This window comes from Oryctolagus cuniculus, chromosome 7 (genome assembly GCF_964237555.1).
Source record: "Oryctolagus cuniculus chromosome 7, mOryCun1.1, whole genome shotgun sequence".
NCBI lineage: Eukaryota > Metazoa > Chordata > Mammalia > Lagomorpha > Leporidae > Oryctolagus > Oryctolagus cuniculus.
This window is the reverse complement of record NC_091438.1, coordinates 123,781,244-123,803,182: the sequence shown is the minus strand read 5'-3', so window position 1 is coordinate 123,803,182 and position 21,939 is coordinate 123,781,244. Positions and strand designations below refer to the sequence as shown.

Here is a 21,939-nt window from a genome sequence, read left to right as displayed (position 1 = left end):
ACAGCCCGATTTTTAAAATGGGCCAAAGATCTTAACAAAAATCTCACTGAGAAAAATATAAAGATGGTAAATAAGAGTACGTATAGGTGCTCCCGATTAGTTGTCCTCAGGGGAATATGAAGTGAAGCACCACACTGAGATGTCACTATGGACCTCAATAGAATGGCCAGAATCCAGAGCATCGCCGACCGCAATACTGATAAGGATGTGGAACAATAGGAACGCTCAGTTATTCATCTCTGCTGGGAATCCAAAATGGTACCACCACTTTGGAAGGTAGTTGGGCTACTTCTTACAAAACCAAACATATTATTATCATATGATCCAGCAATCATATTCCTTGCTATTTGAACATTTATGTACATATGAAAACCTGCACACTGATTTTTATTGCAGCTTTATCTAAAACTACCAAAACTCGGAAGCAACTAAGATGTCCTTTAGTAAGCAGATAAATAAACTGTGTTACATCCAAACAATGGAACATTACCCAGTTCTAGGAAGAAATGAGGTTTTAAGCCACAAATATATATGGGAGAAACTTAGATGCACATCATTAATTGAAATAAGTCAATCTTAGAATCCTATAAAAATTCTAACCATATAACATTCTGGAAAAGGTAAACTATAAAGATACGAAAAATATTAGTGTTGGTGGTGGAGAGAGATGTATATGCAAAACACAGAGGATATTTAATGGCAATGGAATTGATCTATATATACTAAAATGGTAGATGCATATATCATTATACATTTTTTCAAACCTATAGAGTGTATAACACCAATTGTGATCTAACATAAATGATGGACTCTAGATAATAATGTGTCAGTGTATTTCAGCAACTGTAAAAAATGTACCACTCTAGTGGGCAATGTTGATAATGGGGAAGGCTATGCATGTATGAGGGCAGAGTATATAGGAAATCTCTGCACCTGCCCCTCTGTTTTGCTGTGAACCTAAAACGTCCCTAAAAATAAAATAGTAAAAACAACCCAGAGTCATCGCAGAGTAGTGTCAAGACAAATCATGAGTAAAGCACTTTTCAACAAGTGCTATTAGAACGACTGGATATCCGTTTGCAAACAAAGGAACTTAACCCCAAATTTCATGCCATACACAGAAGCTAATTTAAAATGGTCCATAGACTTAAATGTAAGCTAAAACAAATTTAAGATAAAAACAAGAGAAGAACTTTATGGCTTTCCCTGTGCAATGTTCTTTGCTCCACAAAAGACATGATTTATAAAAGAATAAACTGATAAATGGAATAGCAAAATTAGAAACTTCTACCCCACAAAGGACATGGTTAAAGAATGAATGTAAAGGCAGGCAGAGATCAGGGAACAATATTCACAAAGCATATAGCTGACAAAAGACTTGCAACTAAAATATATAAAGAATCCTCGAAGCTCAATTACAAGAATGTAAGTGACTTTTTAAAATGGGCAGAGATAGGGGTTTGTTGTGGCAAGTGGAATGAGGAAGGGAGGTATGGTAGGTTGGGAAGTATTATGCTCTTAAAACTGTGTTCCTGAAGTACATGAATTTTTCAAATTTCATAAATAAAAAATTTAAAAACACACTGTTTGCAATGCCCACATCCCATATTCAAGTGCCTGGGCTTGGGTGCTGGCTCCACTCCCAATCCTGGCTTACTAATACTGTGCATCCTGGCAGATACAGCTGATGGATCGAGTGGTTGGAATCCCTTCCACTCATATAGGAGAACCAGATTGAGCTACTGTCTCCTATTTTGGGCTTAACTAAGCCTTGGTTTCTCTCTCTCCCCCCCCCCCCAATAACTAAATAAAAATAAAAAATGGACAAAATATTTGAACTGACAATTTACCAAAGAAGATTTATGAATAGTAAGTGACATTTTGTATGAATGATAGTGCTTTGTATGATGAATTATGAATGATACATGAGAAGATGATTATCATAATTATTCATTAGGGCAATATAAATTAAAGCTACAATGCGGTATCACCACATTGTCTAAAATTTTAAAAAATAGATAATTCCAAATGTTGGCAAGCACATGACCTGTTTACCTTGCCAATGGCAATATAAAATGGAGGGATGGCATTGTGGCCCAGCAGGTTAAGCCACCACTTGTGAGGCCAGCATCCCATGTCAGAATATTGGTTTGAGTTGTTCCAGCTACCCAGCTTCCAAATTAGTTTTCTGCTAATGTGCCTAGGAAGGCAGTGGAAGATGGTTCACATACTTGGGACACTGCCACATGTATTGGAGATCAGGATATAGTTCCTGGCTCCTAACTTAAATCCACCCAGACCTGGCTGCTGCATTCATTTGGGGAGTGAACCAGCAGATTAGAATCAATCAATCAATCAATCTCTCTTCCTCTGTTTCTCTCTTTTATTTTTTTCTTTCACCCTCCCTCTCTGTCACTCTGCTTTCATACATATACATATATATTTTGGAACACATTTTGATAGTTTTCTTTTTAAAGCTGAACATAAACTTACTATGTGACCCAGTGTCTACTCCTGGAAGTCTATGCAAGAGAATGTAATCATATGTCCACTCAAAGATTGATACACAAATATTCACAGCAGCATTATTCTTGGTAGCCTCAAACTGAAGCTCATTCAAATGTCCATGTACTACAGAATAAATAAAATGTGGCATGTCCTTTCAATAGAATACTACTCAGCACTAAAAACAAATAAATTAGTTACTAATATGTGCTACAGTATGGGTAAATTTTGAAAATATAATGCTAACAGAAAGATTAAAGATGCAAAGATGACTTCGTATTATAAAATTCTATTTGCATGAAATGTTTAGAAATAGCAAATTTATAGTGTCAGAAAGCAGATCAGTAGCTACTTAAATAGGACTTGGGGTGGAAGTGAGTATTAAAAAGAGAACTTTAGGGCATGATAGAAATGCTCTAAAACTGTACTGTGGTGATAGTTGCGCAACTCTCTAAATTTACTGAAAAATCATAGACATGTGCGGTAACAATGGGTGAATTATATGCTGTATAAATTACATGTCATTAAAGTTACTAAAATAAGAAAAAAATCTTTCCCATGAAATCTTCATCTTAAATATCAGAATATGATTTTATCACAGGTTCAACTGGTGGAGTTAGAAGGGACAATTGATGAGTAACAACATAAAATTCCACTTGGTATGATATAATTAGTACCATTTACAGCTATGGGCATGGTGAGTAATACTTCCAGCACTAAAAATTCAAAATCTTGCTTCTTGCCTGCACTCCCTAAGATCTGGATGTTGGCATGTTTAGCCTTACCACTTGTAATTATCCTCCTTCCAAATTAGAAGAAGGATTAACTAATTACAGTGGTGGCCTCAGAAAAAAGCCACATCAAACCCTCTGGTAACCGAGCATTGTCCTTTCTGCAAAAGCATGCAGAACGCTTTACAATCCCTGGTATCTGCACTGAGGCCCCAAACAGGGGTTGAGCCAACCACAGAGCTTTTCCAATCGAGTTGATCCAATACAGGAACTCTCTGCCTTTCCTTTAGGTTTACTTTCTTAAAAAGCTACTTTGGATAAGGTGAATCCCTTTCTCAAAAATTTACTCAGCACAATGTGGTGACTATGGCTCTTGATGATGTAAAACATTCTGTATAAGAACGTAAATAAGAAATTGGCAGGTTCCAAACACCTAAAAAATAGATAAGGAAACAGGTTAGTTGCATGGGATGGTCTAAGATACGTTGATATGTTGAAAAGTTGCACTGAATTCCTTTAAAACTGTGATTATTACATGTTAATTCAAAAAGTAAACAAATTTTAAAAGACACAAACACAGACATGCACAAAAAGGCACATATTAAATGTTTTACATATGAAAGTTTAATATATGCATATATAATTGATATAAATCTTAAATAGGAATGATTAGGTGATGGAAGAATGGGAGGACAAGAAGAGATTTGATAGCAGGTATCAAAGTACAACCATGTGAAGGTAAAGGGATTTGGTGTTACACAGAACAATAGGGCAACTATAATCTAATAAAAGAAATGGAAGGGCTAAGTGACTAGGATGATTGGTTTATGCCATATAAATCTGTTGAGATACTGCACCATGCCCCATGAGATGTGCAAATCATTCATGTTAACTTAGAATATTAAATTAATTTAAACACATGCATACTTCTGTTTAGGTCTCAGTGTGTCCATCAAAGGAACAGGTTTAAATCTTGGCCCTCATATGAAGTAGTCATGTAAACTTAGTGAATTAACTAGTTTTTTTAGGCCTAGGTAATTTTTCTCTCAAATTGGGAAAATTCTGCCTAGTCCATAAAACTATTTTAAGAAATAAATAGGATAGTCTATAAAGTAATGGGCCCAGTGTTTTTGTGTTAAATCTGAATAAAGGATATAGCCAAGATGATAGTCAAGCAAAGATGATAATCAAGTTTGGCCTGAACCTTCATGTCTATCTTAGTCTACTAGTATCTCCCAATATGAATTTGCATTCCAAACAAACCAGACTTCCAATCAACTACCACCAAGGGATGACCCAGGCTGTTCTTGCTTTATGTGTGCCCTATTCTCTAAGTCTATATTCAGCAGTCCTATCCATCCTTCAAGAAAAGTCTATCTTTTCCATGATGTTTATTCTGATTGCTAACTCTGTAAATAATTCATGAGACCATTCAATATATACTTTTAAAAAATATTTATTTATTTGAAAGGCAGAGCTATAGAGAGATAGAATTAGAGAGAGGGAGAGAAAGAGAGAAACAGAGAGAGAGAGGTCTTCCATGAGCTGGTTCACTCCCCAGATGGCTACAATGGCTAGAACTGAGCCAATCCAAAGCTAAGAGTCAAGAGCTTCTTCCAGGTCTCCCACATGGGTGCATGGGCCCAAGGACTTAGGCCATCTTCTACTGCTTTCCCAGGCCATAGCAGAGAGCTGGATCAGAAGTGGAGCAGCTGGGACCATAAGGGACGCTGGCACTGCAGATGGCAGCTTTACCCACTGTGCCACAGTACCGACTCCTCATTGTATACTTTTAAAATTATTATAGCTATTTGAATGTGTCTTATTTCCTCTGATATCGAATACATTTCTGGAAGTACAAGAGTTACAAGGGCAAGCACTGTGGTGCAATGGGTTAAAGCCCTGGCCTGAAGCGCTGGCATCCCATATGGGTGCTGGTTCTAGTTCAGGCTGCTCCTCTTCTGATCCAGCTCTCTGTTAAGGCTTGGGAAAGCAGTGGAAGGTGGCCCAAGTGCTTGGGCCCCTGCACTCACATGGGAGACCTGGAAGAAGCTCCTGGCTCCTGGCTTCAGATCAACTCAGCTCCAGCTCTTGCAGCCATCTGGGGAGCATATGAAAGACCTCTCTCTCTGTCTCTGCCTCTCTCTGTAACTCTGTCTTTCAAATTAAAAAAAAAAGTTACATAATATTACTATATATCCCCACAAAGCCTTTTACAGGATCTGAAATAGGACAGAAATCTCAAACTACTTTTTTTTCCCAAGAGAATTTGAAATAGTTTACATCCCCAGAAAGGGGATGTAGCATTCAAGGTCATACGAGTTGTTTCATGTTAGGGCTGGGAGCAGAATTCAGGATTCCTATAGAAGAGAATACAGCCTGTCTTTATTATGCATCAATTATCTGCCATAGCTATGGAACCACCAAATTTTAGCTGAGTTGTGGGTGACTCTGAATAAAGACTTCATTCCTTATCATTCCTTTGGTTAAATGAGATGTGAAGTCTACAAAATGACATAATCACATTACTGCTTCTCTTCATTTCTCTTCCTCTTCCTGCATCTTGCTTCCTGGAACAGGGATGTGATAGTAGAATTCTATATTAGATAATAAGATTGAGGGCTATGTCCATGGAGAACAGCAGAGAAAGCTGAAAGAATCTGATTTCCTGAAGCTTTCAAGGAGCAAAGCCACAGTATCAGTTGTGCATTGCCTACACCTACATCTTTACATAGAAAATAAACTTTCTTACTTAAGTTGCTCTTACTGGAAGGCTAACATATCCTGCAATCCTTCTTATCAGCTTTCTGCTGCTCTCAGTTCTTCACACTTCCTCCAGACATATATCTTCATTATTTCATTCACTCATTCAATCATTTATTTGATACCTATTCAATGTACACCTGCATTCTGCCTGAAATAAATCTGAGAGGGGACTAGGGTAGACATGAGGGTGAAATACAGATTTTGTCCTTAAATGTCATGAGTGTTGAATGATCTTCTCAATTCTCTTAAATGATATCAATATCAATTAAATAATATCAATATCAATAATATGAATATAATAAACAATATGTCTGGCAAACATTCATGCTTCATGTCAGAATTTCTCTGACAGTGTCACCTGAAATAATCCCACTGTCCCTGGTAATGTATTGTTGATTAGACCATATGTGCTTGTTTTGTTTTATTTGTCCCTCTACACTTACTTTCTGCTCTCTTCTATCCTTTCTTTCCCCTGGGAGGCTTATTTGTATAGGTTATGTCAATGAGTTCCCTTGTCCTCTGGCTTCTGTTTGGGTTGGTCAGTAGAGACTCCTAGTATAAGATCAGAGGAAAGAAAAAATAAGGACCAGGAATTCATTCTTCTCAGCTTCCTTCCTGTATGGTCATCTCAGGTTATCTGTTCTTCTTAAGTGTAGGTTACTATTTCTTTCAAGTTGGCCCCAAAAATGACTTTCTACTATTTGGTTCTAGTAACCATCACCTGCTTCACACCAGTTGAACCATTATTAGCTCCAGGGAACTTTACCCTATCTTGTAGTTTCCCTACATACCACTCATACCTTGTAAATAGCCCATTTATTAAACTCTCCTCAAATTATTCTAATTTGAGACTGCCATCTGTTTCCTGCTAGCATGCTGACTGATACACCATGTGTCCCAATTTTCAGTTCAAGATATATAGGCACTAGATACAAACAACACCCACCAGAAGCACTGTTGGGAAGAAGACTGGAGTAGAAGAAAGACATTTAGCAAAATTTTTGTGTATAGAGAATCTCAGGCTATAAGAATATCATCATGACCAGATTTTATTCTCAGAAACCCGACCCATACACAGGCTCGCTTGCTCTCTGTTTCTTTTTGTGGGACTCACTTAAATGTGGAATCCACAACCACTACATGAAGTCCATTTTTCCCCTAACACATATCATAAACACAGTGTCTTATGCCAGTTCTACCAGAGTCTTCATGGGGGCCTTTAGAGATATGCTCATTATACATATTTTAGGGACACAGCACACCCTTCTTGGAGAGTAAACAAAAAATCAAATTTTGACCTGCTTATTCCTTACTTGTTGGCAATAAAGAGCAAAATATAAGTTCACTGAAAAGAACAACTTCAGGTCCCACTTTGGGCATGAGAAGGATACAGGAAATGAGAGATGTGGTAGGCAAAACGAACCATGGTGTCCTCCCAACACGGCCAATGCTCAATCCCCAGTCCCTGTGAATATGTTACCTTAAATAACAAAAGGGAATCTACAGACATAATTAAAGTTTCTTTTTTAAATGATTTATCTGATTTATTTGAAAGGGAGTGTTACATAGTGAGAGGGAGATACAGAGAGTGAAAAAGATCTTCCATCCACTGGTTCACTCCTCAAATGGCTGCAACAGCAGGGCTGGACCAGGCCAATGCCAGGAGCCTTGGAAGTCTGTAGGTCTCCTGCATGGGTGCTGGGGCATAAGCACTTGACTCATCTGCTACTGCTTTCCCAGGTGCATCAGCAGGGAGCTGGATGGGAAGTGAAGCAGTGGGGACTCTAATTGGTCCCCATGTAGGATGCCAGCATTGCATGCGGCAGCCTAACCTGTTATACCATGACACCAGCCCCCAAACTAAAGGTTTTGGGAAAGGGAGAGTAGTCTAGATTATCTGGTGAACCCGATGTAATCAGTCACAAGGAACCTAGCAAGTGAAAGAGGGAGGCAGGAGAATCAGTATCAAAGTAATGAAGCATGATCATTAATAGCTTTCAAGATGGAAGGAGTCACAAACCAATGCATGCAAGCAGCTACTGGAAGCTGGAAGAGGCAGGAAACTGAATTCTTTGCCAGAGCCTCTAGAAGAATTTCATATCTGGTGATATTTTTAGCTCTACCTTCCAGAATTATAAGACAATAAATTCATGTTACCTTAAGCCACCAAGTGTGGGTAATTTGTCATATGAGTAATAGGAAATCAATAAGGAATCAAACACTGAATTCTCCAATCCCACAGAACGAAAGCTGGAGAAAGGAAAGGAGAGTTTGGAGCTGATGGTGGCAGAGACAAAACGCACTTCGAGTAATAAATCAAACTGCACACCACTCACCAAACTGTACTGGAGGCAACTTGGTTTCCCTAAGAAACAAATAGATTTCTCCTCTGAGAGGTTCATAGTCATAAAATGCTTCCATATTTTGGGGTTGGTGCTGTGGCTCACTTGGTTAATCCTCTGCCTGCAGCACCGGCATCCCATGTGGGCACCAGATTCTGTCCCGGTTGTTCCTCTTCCAGTCCAGCTCTCTGCTGTGGCCCTGGAGGGCAGTGGAGGATGGCCCAAGTGCTTGGGCCCTGCACCCACTGGGAGACCAGGAGGAAGCACCTGGCTCCTGGATTCGGATCAGCGCAGGGCCAGCCTTAGCGGCCATTTGGGGAGTGAACCAATGGAAGGAAGACCTTTCTCTCTGTCTCTCTCTCTGTCTATAACTCTACCTGTCAAATAAACAACAACAAAAAAACTCCCATATTTTTTAACATCCAGGAAATTTCCCTCTTAAATTTCCTTCTTTTCTCAGTTTTTGAGATTTACCAGAACTTTTGTATTTTACTAGAAAACTTTATCAGATTCATTCAGAAAGACAACTGTTTACCTCACATCTTATTCTGTGGCTTTCTGGTACATACAGCAACAAAGAATCACACAATAAAAATGATATTTAAAACAACATTAACTAATAATAGTTAATTACACTACTTAATACTACTATTTAATTATATATTATATAATACTAATTATTTAATTATAATTTTATCCAACTAATAATTATTCAATGACTAAACAATTTAATATATTACTTAATATAATAAATTATTAAATCTCTCTATATAATCTATAGAGCACCAATATTCGTTTTATGCATTCTGTAAACTTATTGTGAAATCCCTACCCCAGGGTTGCCTAGTTCTAATGGGCTTCCCAAACCAGGCACAAGTCTTACCACGCTCTGACCCAGCTGCTCTCGAAAGAAGTAATCCATGTTTCTCTTTTGTAGGCTGTCAAGGTAATGCTGAAAGCGGGTGTATGTATAAGGGTAGCAGTAAGCAAACTGGTAAATGTCTTCTTCTCGGTCAAAACAAAATGCAAAGGACATCACGTAATTTTTCCTGTGGTCCGGGCAGCGGTAGTAGTAAACATTTTTAGGTGGCAGTCTTTGCCTGAAAGATACAAAGAAATTTGGGCATATCAGACAATTGTTCAAGCTTCAAAAGTCAATAAATAGGACAAAGGATTAGGAGAAAAACTGACGCCAAGGACCCTGAGTGGTGGGAATGGGAAACAATAACAGACTACACAGAGGGAAAACCAGACCTGACTTTGGCAATGTTTTGTTCAAAATCCAGAAGTATCTTTTTTGAACTGCTTAGAAAACATAAGGTAAAATTAAAATGAGCAAATTTCATCTTCATTTTGTTTATCCTTATTTTGAGCACTTAATGTATGCCCAGCTGTTACATTAGTGTCTTAATGGACAATAAGACAAAGTTTCAGTTCTCATGGGTTATAAATTTTAGTGGAGACTTATTCAGTAAGATATTAAAAATAAACAGACAATAAAGTTAGAGACTCCAAAAGTTTTTTGAGTGAAAATAAAGAGTGTAATGTTATGGAAACATAAATAGGAGAGGCCCACTTTTTCCAGGGAAGTCAGTTTTTCTTTATTACAGGACTAATTCAGACCTTTTAAAATAAACTAATATGCATTGTGAATATTCAAGGAAGGGAAAGAATATTAAACATTTTTTCTAAATTATTACTATTATTTTTCTATAGAGAATTCCATGAGACTAATTTTCCATAGAAGCACTTTGGGAAATATTGCTTTAAAATATGCTGTGTGAGTGTTTTGCTAAGTCATCATGTTCATTCTTCAGTAAGGAACAGAGATGAATACATAAGAAAAGGAAAATGTTCCAGTCAGAGTCGTCTTAACTCCTTTTTATTTATGCTCTTCTTTTTTATTTAAATTTTTTATTTATACAAATGTCGGGGACCATGTAGCATGTGGCCTCTTAGTGGAAAACTAGTGAGGCAGGACTAGACAGCCCAGACCGGAGGGAGAGTACTGATAACACAACCTTGTATGACCTTGTGCCTTAAGACCTTGTAACCTTTCCCCTACTTGCACAAGCATTGCAGCTACAAGATAAGCTCCCCCCCTTCCCCCGCCCGACACCCTGCCTTTATGATATATAAGAGTGTGGTTGAAAATAAAAATCGCAGCTTAATCAGGACTTGTCTTGCTGCCATCTTTGTGTCTCCTGTCCCTTTCATTTCTCCTTCTAGGTGCTCGGCTCCAGTTGCTGTCCCGCGGGACAGGACATATAAATGGAACAAAATTTATATATCTCATACATATAATTTTATGTACATAATGACTTCTAACCCCATCCTCCATCCCTCCCTCACTCCCACACTTTCTTCTGCTTCCTTTCTTATTTTTCTTTTAATTTTTTTTCTTTGAGAACAAGATTTATCATTAATCAAAGAAGTTCCAAAGGAAATGGGCAATGGAGTTGGGCACTGAGGCTTATCTAAAACTTATGAGACATAAGATTATCCTTTGCTTAATACACTAATGTGAAGTTGATCTTTGAGAACAAGTTTTACTATTAACTCTCATAATACAACTCTTTGAGGACAGAGGTCCTACATGGGAAGTTAGTACATGGTGACTCCTATTGTTAATTTAACAATTAACACTCTTATGTATGACATCAGTAATCACCTAAGACTCTTGACATGAGCTGCCTAGGCTATGGAAGCCTTTTGAATCCACAAAATCCTTCAGTATTCAGACAAGGCCATAAGCAAAGTGGAGGCTCTCTCTTCCCTTCAGAGAAAATACATTCTTCTTTGATGATCACTTCTTTATCCTGGAGTTTCACCCACAGAGGTCCTTCATGTAGGACATCTTTTGCCACAGTATCTTGGCTTTCCATGCATGAAATGCTCTTGTGGGCTCTTGGGCCAGACTAGAATGCCCCAAGGACTGATAGAGAGTTATTGCACCCTCTCATGCTTTCTGATGTCCAAACACTTCACATTGCTTCCCTACAGAGAATGCTTCTCATTTCTAGCTCCTCAAATTCTCTTAATCCTAAAAAAAATCCATCTCAAATTGCGCCTTTTCCATGATCCTATGTTGATGATTCCTGGCCAATCAGCTCAAGTATTTTGTAGGCTCTCTTGCTTCCTTATCATCTACTTCACCCCAGGATTGATCTGAAAGATTCTTAAGGGAAAGGATGCTTCTGGGTAGGGCTGGTTCAGTGGGTGGAGGATGTAAGGCTCACCTGTAGCAGCTGGACACTCAATTGAAAGCCAAGTGGCACAAGGACAAAGAGAGGAAACCACGAAGAAGAAGATATAAGAGACGTAGTTGAGAAAAATGAGAAAGTGCTGGCTTTAGAAACAGCAGGCTGCAAAGAACTGTTAAGTAATAGATCCAACAGCATTGTACAGATAAGTGCTCATTATGGACTACCTTGGTATCTTTCCAAGGCAGCTTAAGTGACTAGGATGGGAGGCAAGGCTGTGAGACTTTTGTAGAGCAGCAGAGGTTACCTGGTATTGATGGTATTGAGATTTGTACAAATATTTGATAATATTAGATTGAACTAAAAATCCTGTTGATTGATTTTATTGGAAAGAAATGATTGAAGTGGCAGGCCATGCCATCTAAAATGCACAGTGGGCTGAAAGTGCTGAGAAGGACAGGATGGTAGACAACACACGTTACAGAGGAAGAAAGTCAGTGGTAGCATTAAAGGCTATAAGAGGTATCTTTAGGTGCACCAGGGGGTCTGTTTATCTCCTACTCCCAAAGCCAATGTGAATGAACACATAAGTAACAACATATTTCTTATAATGTAAGTGCAGCTTTAAGACAAATCTCCTAGCACTCTTTGCTATCCCAAACCTTCCCATATTGAAATTCTGGAGTTCCAAGTGATGAGATAGAGAAATAATGGCTTGAAAGATATGTGGGGAGTAAAGGAAAAGTAATCTCCTGATCCTTCTTTATGTGCAGTGTAGGAAAACCCTCCTAAGAGGGCGTTGTGGGAAGCAATGGCCTTTATGGAAGTCAGTATTTAGTTCACTGTTTTATTAAACAAATATTTAAGTATCATGCACCAAGCAGTCTGGTTAAGATGAGAAGTGAACGAAGAAGTGGACTAAGAGGCTGAAGGATCCAAGTGAGTTTATTAACAACAGAGCTGAGTTTCAGAGGAAAGTCTCTATCAGAAAGGGAGGCAGAAAGGAGAGGGGATCAGTGGAGAGCCAAGATTAGAGACGGAAGATTGGCCCCGATAGAGGGATTAGCACACGCAGAGTATACGATGTTCTTCACTTATGATGTGACTGAAGATGCACGAATGTGAAGCTGGTGGAACAAGGTAGTCTCAGGGTTCCAAAGTCCCAAACAAGGGAGAATTCCAGTGAAAGCGGACGAGACATCTCCTGCCAATGGTCTGTGATAGTTGCTTCTGGCTGAGTCTGAGTCTCGTGGAGCACTGGGTGAGCGTGTCGTCAGAAGCAAGTGATCCCTACAGTTCTGAGATTCCTGAATTATGACACTATTTTCAGCTGTTCATTTCCTAGTATATCCATTCAAGGTTCATGCTTTAAATTCAATCATTCCAGTTCTCTCCACTTCTAGCCAAGTTCAGCAACTTGACTCTCAGAGCCTATTGTCTCCACTGATTCTGATTACGTGCTATCAGGAGGATTCATCTACTGCCTGCAGCTGTCCTAGCTCCTCTCCTGGGTGGGTTAGGATGCCTAACCTGATTAGCAGAAAGAGCGGAGCTAATGGGCCCTGGTGGAATGATTTAAGGAAGCTAAGATATGACTCAGGGCTTAGGTTTTCCAGATTTTGCCAAGGATACAAACAGAATTCTATTTGAGAAGGGCTCAGCAGGGCAAATTTATTACTTTCAAGTAATACAAAGAATAAAGGCAAAAGAGGGATGGAATTAAACTCCTCAAAGATGCAGCATATAAAGGTTTGAATATTTTAAGAATGAACTAATTAGTCAATTAACAAAAGAATGTGGAAATAAATTCCTGTTCTTGACATACCTCCTTTCTAAAGCCATCCCTGACTATTCAGTCTTCATTATTTTTTCTTTATTTTGGAAAATATTAAAAAGGCTCTTATAAAACACCAACAACTTTTAAAAAAGATTTATTTACTTATTTGAAAGTCCAAGTTAGAGGGGGGGCAGACAGAGTGAGAGAGAGAGAGAGAGAGAGAGAGATCAATCTTCCATCTGATTGTTCACTCCCCAAATGGCCGCAATAGGGGAACAGGGGGTTGGGCCAGAAGGAAGCCAGGAGCCATGAACTTCATTTGGGGTCTCCATGTGTGTGGCAGGAAACCAAGCACTAAGAGCATCCTCTGTTGCTTTCCCAGGTTCATTAGCAGGGGGGTGGATAGGAAGTATAACAACTAGGACTTGAACTGGAGCTCATATGGGATGCCTGCACTCCAAATGGTGGCTTAACCCACTGTGCCACAGTGCCAGCCCCTAAAAAAGTTTTATCACATGGTTTGTCTCAAAACAATGAGAAAGAAAAGTAAATGTACATTTGGATATTTCTTCAAGTAGGATGTAGGCTTCTTGAAGATAGATACTGTGCCACTTATTTCCTCAGAGAGGTCTCAAACAATACCTGTTTATTATTTAAAGCAATAAAAATGGAAAAGAAGAGTCATCCCAGAAGATCAGTGTCAGGCATTATAAAGTAGATTTTGGCTCAGTATAAAGTAGAGTCTAATATTCAGCTGAAGGGAAGGGCAAGTGTGGGGAATGTTAAGGGATACTGTAAAGAAAATGCCTGCATTTGTTAATTTAGACAAGGAAGCCTCCTATTCCATTTAACACAGCTGGTCTGAGATATCCATGAGGTCAATATAACAATAAATATAATAGTCATTATAATACTATTTCCCAATGTGTGTGTGTATATATATATATATATAGCACTGACCTTGGCCAGGCCATTCTAAGTGTTTTGAGATATACTAACTCTTTGCTATTGTTCAGTTTTTTAAGATTCATTCATTCATTCATTCATTCATTTATTTGAAAGGCAGAATCTCTCTTTCACACACACAGAGATACCTTCCATTAGTTAGTTCATTCCCCAAATGACTACAACATCCCAGGCTGGGTCAGGCTGAAGCCAGGAATCAAGAGTCAAGAACTCCATCTTAGTCTCTGCTATGGGTGACAGGAGCTCAAGTACTTGAGCTATCATGCACTCCTTCCCAGGTGCCTTAGCAGAGAGCTGGATCAGAAACAGAGGTGTCAGGATTCAAATCAGCACTCCAATATGGGATGCAGGCGAAATTCACTGCACCACAACATTCACCCTGTATTAACTTTTAATCCTCACAACAATCTCTTTATGTTATTCCTATTATGCCAAAAATATGATGAAAATTAAGGTATAGACAAGAACTCCTGTGTTTTTTTAAAGATTCATTTGTTTATTTGAAATTATTACAGAGAGAGGGAGAGAGAAAGATCTTCTATCTTTTGGTCTCCACATTCCCAAGCTGGCCACAACTTCCGAGGATCTGGGGCTAGGCCAGGCTGAAGCCAGTAGACAGGTGCTTCATCTGGGTCTTCCATGTGGATTCAGGAACCTAAGCACTTGGGCCATCTTTTGCTGCATTCCCCAGACCATCAGTAGGGAGCTGGACCAGAAGTGGAGGAACCGGGACTCAAATCAGCACCCATCTGGGATGCCAGCATCACAGACCGTGGCCTTTACTGCTAGGCTGCAATGCCAGCCCTCCAAGAACTCTTCTTAATAGAAAGAGATTGCCCATGATTTCCCAGAAAATCCCAGAGGGTGATTGTCCAACAGTTGATCCTTCCATAGACCTTGGAAGATTCAAGGTATATCCTCTCAGGACTCAGAGATTAAAGGCTTATCCAGTTCTTGGAACAAGCCATTGCCTTTGGTCCATCCTGGTAAGTGAATAGGACATCCATATGTGTGAGGGAGGTGTGTAACTCATACCCACATATTCCCTCATACATGCAGAGGTGGATGGGGAAGCATTTGCATGCATCATCCCCATGTGCACACAGACACATTCACAAACATGCTTCCTACACCTCTCTAGTACAGTCTGCACCTCATTGTGTCTGTATGTTCATCTTTCTCCACTATGAGACTGAGACTCTGAGGGCAGAGTTAACTCTAGTACTCCAGGAGCCTTGCTTGACAAAGCCACTCAAAAATATTCATGAATTGGATAAATTAATATATTTTTGAGTAAATAATCTCAAGTCAAATTAATGTACAAAGTGCTTTCTCCATTTGAAACTCTGGGCCATGTTCTAAATACATGTTCTCAACACCCCCCTTGCCTTTCTAAACATGGTTTCTTCTAACAATAATTGCCTTTCCTATACTTTTCTACATAGTGCATCTTTATGAAAAGAGGTAGCTCAAATAATTTCTTCTTCGAAGTCTTTTTCAGAAACTCCAGATGAATTAATTGCTTTAAATACTAATTGTGACATTCCTGTGTTTCTGATTCATATGAAAATCCACAGCATTTAGCACAGTGTTTGGTGCTAAACAGGTGCTCAGTTTATGTTTGTTGAATGAATGAGTAAATTTGTGATTTAATTAGTATGTTAATGATTCCTCTCTCACTATCTTCTCTGCTTTATATACAAACCTATTAGCTAAATTCTTAAAATACTTTTTGGAGGCTACCAGTATGAAAGGAAGAAGAGACTACTACCTAACAGAACACAAAAGCTTCTCTGAAACAGCATTTATTAGCCCAGCTCAGGAGCCCAGAAAGACTGGAGCCTTGATTTTCCCTCTAATCAAGCAAAAAATATGGTGTGAAAACTTGACTTCCAACCCAAGTCTTCCTTGATAGCACTCACTTATCCCTCAAATTAATAGGAAAGGGAAATAGCACATAATCAGACTTTCCAGGTTGTAAGTCCTAAAGAAAGAATGAGAAACAAGGGCATCACACTCAGATGCACCTCAAATCAGTGTTCGTATGCATCACTTTCTGTATGCCAGTTGTGTGTTACCTATTCAATGTACACTACTGTCTGGCTACTAAGCACGTATGCTCCCTGCTATGCCAAGGCCTTGCTGCCTAAAATTCATCCACAAACTGTGATTACGGTGTCCTGGTTCCCAGGCTTTATCTACCTAAGGACAGGAAGCTAGCTGTTATCCACTTTCCCAGGTATATCTGATATTGAGCTGAGATTTCATTCCTCTTCCTTTCATGAGGGATGCTGAATCTCTCTTTTTTCATCAATAGGAACACATGGCCTTCAGTTTACTTTTTGCTGGAACAGCCCAGACCATGACCTGGCTTGAGCCAGTTGGCCCCCTCTTTTTCCTCTCTGGCATCAAGCACAGCCAGATGCCTGGCATGGATGCCCATATTATAAATCTGCCCTTCCTAAGGCAAACAGGACCCACTCCTATTCCAATCCTCTCTTCCTCCAAATAATTATAATAGCGCTCCTGTCACCAGCATATTCATTCTTATCTCTGTCCACAATTTGTCACATCTCTCGGTGAGTTACAGGGAGGGGGAGACAGAAAGAGTGGGGGAGTGCTCAGATACAGACAACACAGTTTTTTTTACACCCAGTGGCTAATCAGATTACCATCTTATCAGGAGCTGATGGGCACAAGGGGTGGGAGGAAAGAGACTTGCAACATGCTGCCAGCCAAGTTTTTGATAACAAAAAGACACTGGTCGATTCTTGAATTAACCTTTTTGTCCTACACACTGTATTGTTTATTTTTTAAAGTTTACATGTAGTTTTTTTTTTAATCTGTGCCTTCTGGAGAAGGACACCCACACACTGTGGCAGCAGCTGCTTGTATTAATTCCAAGCCATTAAAAAATTAAAATTATACTCAATTAGTCTGACTGGTTTAGAGCTAGGAAATAGCTGAGACAGGTTATTGTCCCTGATTAGGGACAGAAACAATATCTTAACACATGGTGGCTGCTGGCAGCATGCCAGTATAGCCAGAAACTCCAGGGACAAGGCCCTCTTGCAAGGAGAGGCTCTAAATCATTTGCTCTGTCTTCTCCAATCCAAATTCCTAATGGATGGCAAGAAGAGAACAGTGGAAAAGGAGCTAGAAGTTGGGTTATAGTTCAAGTTATTCCTGTATTCTTCCCTTCTCTGTGGCTCTGTGTAAAATGGGGGTACTAAAAAGTATCCTGTGTCCATTTCAGGGTTGCTATGAAATTATAAAAGGAAACAGATTGTGTTTTCAATACCGTCACTTTCAGGGGGTATGGGATGACATATGAGGCAGTATCTGATATCTGGGTGCTGTGGGATGGAATGAAAGGTGATAGTTGCAATGGTTCAGGGTTGTACTGACGTTTGTTATACCCAAGTATTCTGTGGCTACATCCTGGGTGGAATAGTAATAAAGGTTCAGGTTTAAGTCACCGGACTGAAATTTTCTTGTGTTTGGAAGCTACCAAAGCAATAAATATTTTGAATCAAACAACAAATAAGTTAGCAGAGGTGGGTTCTGATGTATTTAGTTACAGCCTTTTTTTTTTTTTTTTTTTTTTTTTTTGACAGAGTGGACTGTGAGAGAGAGAGACAGAGAGAAAGGTGTTCCTTTACTGTTGGTTCTCCCTCCACTGGCTGCTGTGGCCGGTGCACAATGCTGATCTGAAGCCGGGTGCTAGGTGCTTCTCCTGGTCTCCCATGCGGGTGCAGGGCCCAAGCACCTGGGCCATCCTCCACTGCACTCCCGGGCCACAGCAGAGACCCGGACTGGAAGAGGGGCAACCGGGACAGAATCCAGCGCCCCGACTGGGACTAGAACTCGGTGTGCAGGCGCCGCAGGCAGAGGATTAGCCTAGTGAGGCGCGGCGCCGGCCAGTTACAGCCTTGAATACTTTCAGAGCCGTAATCATTGTAGAGTAGAAAGAATGTGGGCTTAGAGTATAACTCACTTCCATTGTTCCTCAGTCATGTAACTTGGGTTTCCTTATCTATAGGATGAAAATAGTGTCCATCCCATGGATTATAGTGTCTATCTCATGGATTTGTTGTGAAGATTAGAGATTGGTAACCGACACACAGTAAATGGTGATAGTGATTATCATCATGCTCCATGATAAATGGTTGGCATCATGCTACCTCTTGATTCAGAATAGTGAGCATGACATAGGCAGAGTAGATCTGAAGGGGACCAAGGAAAAAGTGACAAGAGATAGGGACAACTTAAACATATAATTAAAAAAAAAAAAAAAGTGATAACCCTGTTTTCTCTTTCTTACCCTTTCCAGACCCAGTGTAACTGATAACCTCCTTTCAAGTGTGTCAAGCTTTCCAATAAAACTGAGTGTGCTCGATCTGTTACCATCGGGATGATAACCTGAGACCCCCACTGGAAATCTCCAATCTTTTGAAAAACCTGGAAGTGAGGAGTGTGCACAGATGCTGAATGTTTGGGAATGAGAGGATGAGTGAGTGAGGCTTGAAAACACACCACATTGAAAATCCTGTCACAGCAGCACCCGCAGCCGCCAACAGCAGCGCTGTTAGTGAGCTAAGGAAGCACTAACTTCGTAGAAAACCAAAACATCGGTCATCTTGGAAAAGAAAGCGGTGGATTTACTTGCTTGTAACAACAGAAAGAAAGCTGTCTCTTCCCAGGGAGAGGCTAGAAGTAGCTTTTCTGTCTTGTGGCCGGTACCAAGTGGAATGACTGGTTTGGGAGAGGAGGCGGGGACTGGGTTCAGCTGTGGTGCTTGTAAAAGGCAGCCTGGCCTTTGCTACTGAGGAGAAAGAGGGGGCCTGGCTCTCGAGCCCACCTCCGCTGTACCTTTGCCACGCGGCCCAGTGTGCGCCAGCCCGGAGGAGGAGGGCGAGGGAGGGGTTTGTCCAGTCTGAGAATGAGTGTGTGTGAGTGAGGCGGTATCCACATTCTCAACTTCAAGTCATTGCAGTTTCTTTTTCCCAGAAAACAGGGGTTAGATGTTGCATTTCATAAAACTAACCCAAGTTCCGTCTACTGATACAGCACAAGAGATGTTTAAAAAAATGGAAAGATGCTCTTTAGGTTTTGTTTTGTTTTTAATTATTCTAGGGAAAACACTGACGAATGGTCAGAGCTCCTATCCTGGTCTTTTCATCAAGGCGCCTTTCCTAAATAATATGGTTCAACTGTGAATGTAGAAGCGGGGGGAGGAGGGAGAAGGAGAAAACTCTGGAGTTAGAGGATATAGAAAAATAAAAGTACAATTGTTACAAATAAAGAATACAGACTTCAGAAACAAAAAGAGCCACAACCCAAACAAACCAAAATTTAAATGCTCAGAATTGGCAGCCCGAAAGGAAAGCTCTCTCCTGACTCGTATTGTGGCAGTCGGCACGCCCCCAGAAAATTGTGCCAAAGAGTTTAGAAAGTGACATACGATAACAGTAAATACACACACACACACACACACAACAGCAAACTTCAGGGAACGATTTTGGATTGCAAACAAGGATAAATTTAATGTTCAAACAACCTGATAAAATGACCACTTGGAAACTGAAACAAACAAACAAACAAAACAACTAAGTGTGTCTGGATAGTTTACTATCCAGGGTAGTTTACTCCTTTTGGGGTACTATTGATAGAACTATTCACAGGTGTTGCTCCTGCTGACAACTGTACTAAGGCCTGTGTTGAAACCTTCAAGATACATAGACTCCAGGTCACTAGTTGATGGCAGCAAAAGGAAAAATGGAAAATTCCAGGTTAGGTGAAGGTTAGACATGTTTGGGAAACAGAGACTGCAAAGTCCTCATAGAGAATAGTCTGAACACTTCTGACATTTATTTTAAGGTATAAATCTAAAATTGTATGTGTTTTTTAAATTAGGTTACACTTTAAAATGTTTTCTTACTTTTTCACCAACAATGAAGTAAAACATACAAAAGTGGACATTTTAGGAGAGTTAAGTACTAAATTTCCATTTCTTATGAAATGCAATGAGGAATATGAAATGTGTATAAAATGTTTGTTGGTACTTGAGATCAGTAAATAAAACACAGAGTGTATACATGAACACATAAAAAACAGAAGACACTAATTTAGTGCTGAAGAAAAAACACCATCTACTTATATAGTTAACAGTTACTTTCAAAAACCAGTGACCAATACTGCAATTTGATCATGTAAAAGTAGAAGCATAGAGGAAAAATGATTGAAAATTATTTTATAACAGTCATGTACTGTACTCTAAATGAAAAGCAATACTTGAGGAATAACATGTAGTAGGACTTATTATTTAAAACACACGACTGTTCTTTGTTCTAAAATAATTTATGTCATTCCTGAGTTTTCTTGAGTATAAAGTCATAGCTGTCAATGTCTCTTCTCAATTAGCAGTAGAGCTACAACAGTAGTTTTATATCAGTGTCATCAGATATTTCAAATAGAAAATAATTTAACTGACTTTCAATGTAATTCAATTATTTTCAACTATTCATGGAATCAAATTAAAGATTCTGAGAAATTTTTTATTGAAGCTAAAACACTGTCTCAGTGGTAATGATAAGCTAATTAAAGTTCAATAACAAAGATAATTTTTGTGTGTGGGGGGAAAATATGAATACAAATTTCAGTTAAATCAATGTATTGCCAAATCAACCAATCTATGGAGTGTAAATTTATTTTGAATTGATATCAGGTATCTACATAATTTATAATTGTATCCAAGCAAGCTTCAATTTTCTATCTTCTAAATAAAATCATAGTTATCAAAATGTAAAGAAATCGAACTATATAATTTTTGTATTAAGCTAATGTTAAGAAACACATACACAAACACATACAAACGTTCCAGTCAAGTTTCAGAAAGACAGACATGCTCCTACTGATGGGATGTCAGAAATCTTAACATCTTAATAATCTGCTTTATTAATTAATGTTGATTTTCATTTTTTCTTGCTAATCTCTAAATTTTGGTTTTATTTTGTTCAAATAAAGTTTGGGAATAAGGAAACATGATATTTGTCAGTACAAAAGCAAAAGAGGAAATACACAAATTAAACAATGATAGAATAATTGGAATATAAGACTTAATTTTTGAAATTCAAAGATTACATTTTAAGATATCTCAATCTAGGCAGAGAATCTTTTGATGGAGCTCCTATTTCTAATTGGATATTTATATAAAAGTTTTTTTTTTCAACAAAATGGATGCAACTGGAAAACATTATGCCTCATGACATAAGCCAGTCCCCAAAAGGCAAACATCATATATTGTCTCTGATATGTTGTAGCTAATACAGAATAAAAAAAATTACAGGAATGAAATGGACATCTTGAGATTTGTTTGCTGCTTTTAGCCCAGATTTATATTCCTGTGGACCTGTGGTCCTCCTATTTCTTACTTATTGAATATTATGATTAGTGGTGAATTAAGTCTGTGAATATGGAATGGATCCAAATTAAGTTTTTGCAGAAATTAAGAAACAAAAAAAAGTGAAGGAAAGAGGGGGATTGAGGGAGAGAAAGAAGGAAGAAGAAAATATGATTATATTCTTAGAATTGTATATATGAAATACATGAAATCTATTCTCTTTATATTACAATTTTTTAAATGCAAA

General features: G+C 38.9%; 1 protein-coding gene across 3 annotated transcripts in view; it reads right to left on the bottom strand.

The window, feature by feature from the left end:
* The window catches only part of LOC100353437 (AGBL carboxypeptidase 4), a 669,119-nt gene that overhangs the window by 544,752 nt on the left and 102,428 nt on the right, over positions 1–21,939 (bottom strand). For all 3 annotated transcript variants that reach the window (XM_070078541.1, XM_070078542.1, XM_051857790.2), the window contains exon 2: positions 9,228–9,444. In XM_070078541.1, the coding sequence (XP_069934642.1) occupies positions 9,228–9,444 (217 nt within the window). The remainder of the gene's footprint in view (positions 1–9,227; positions 9,445–21,939) is intronic.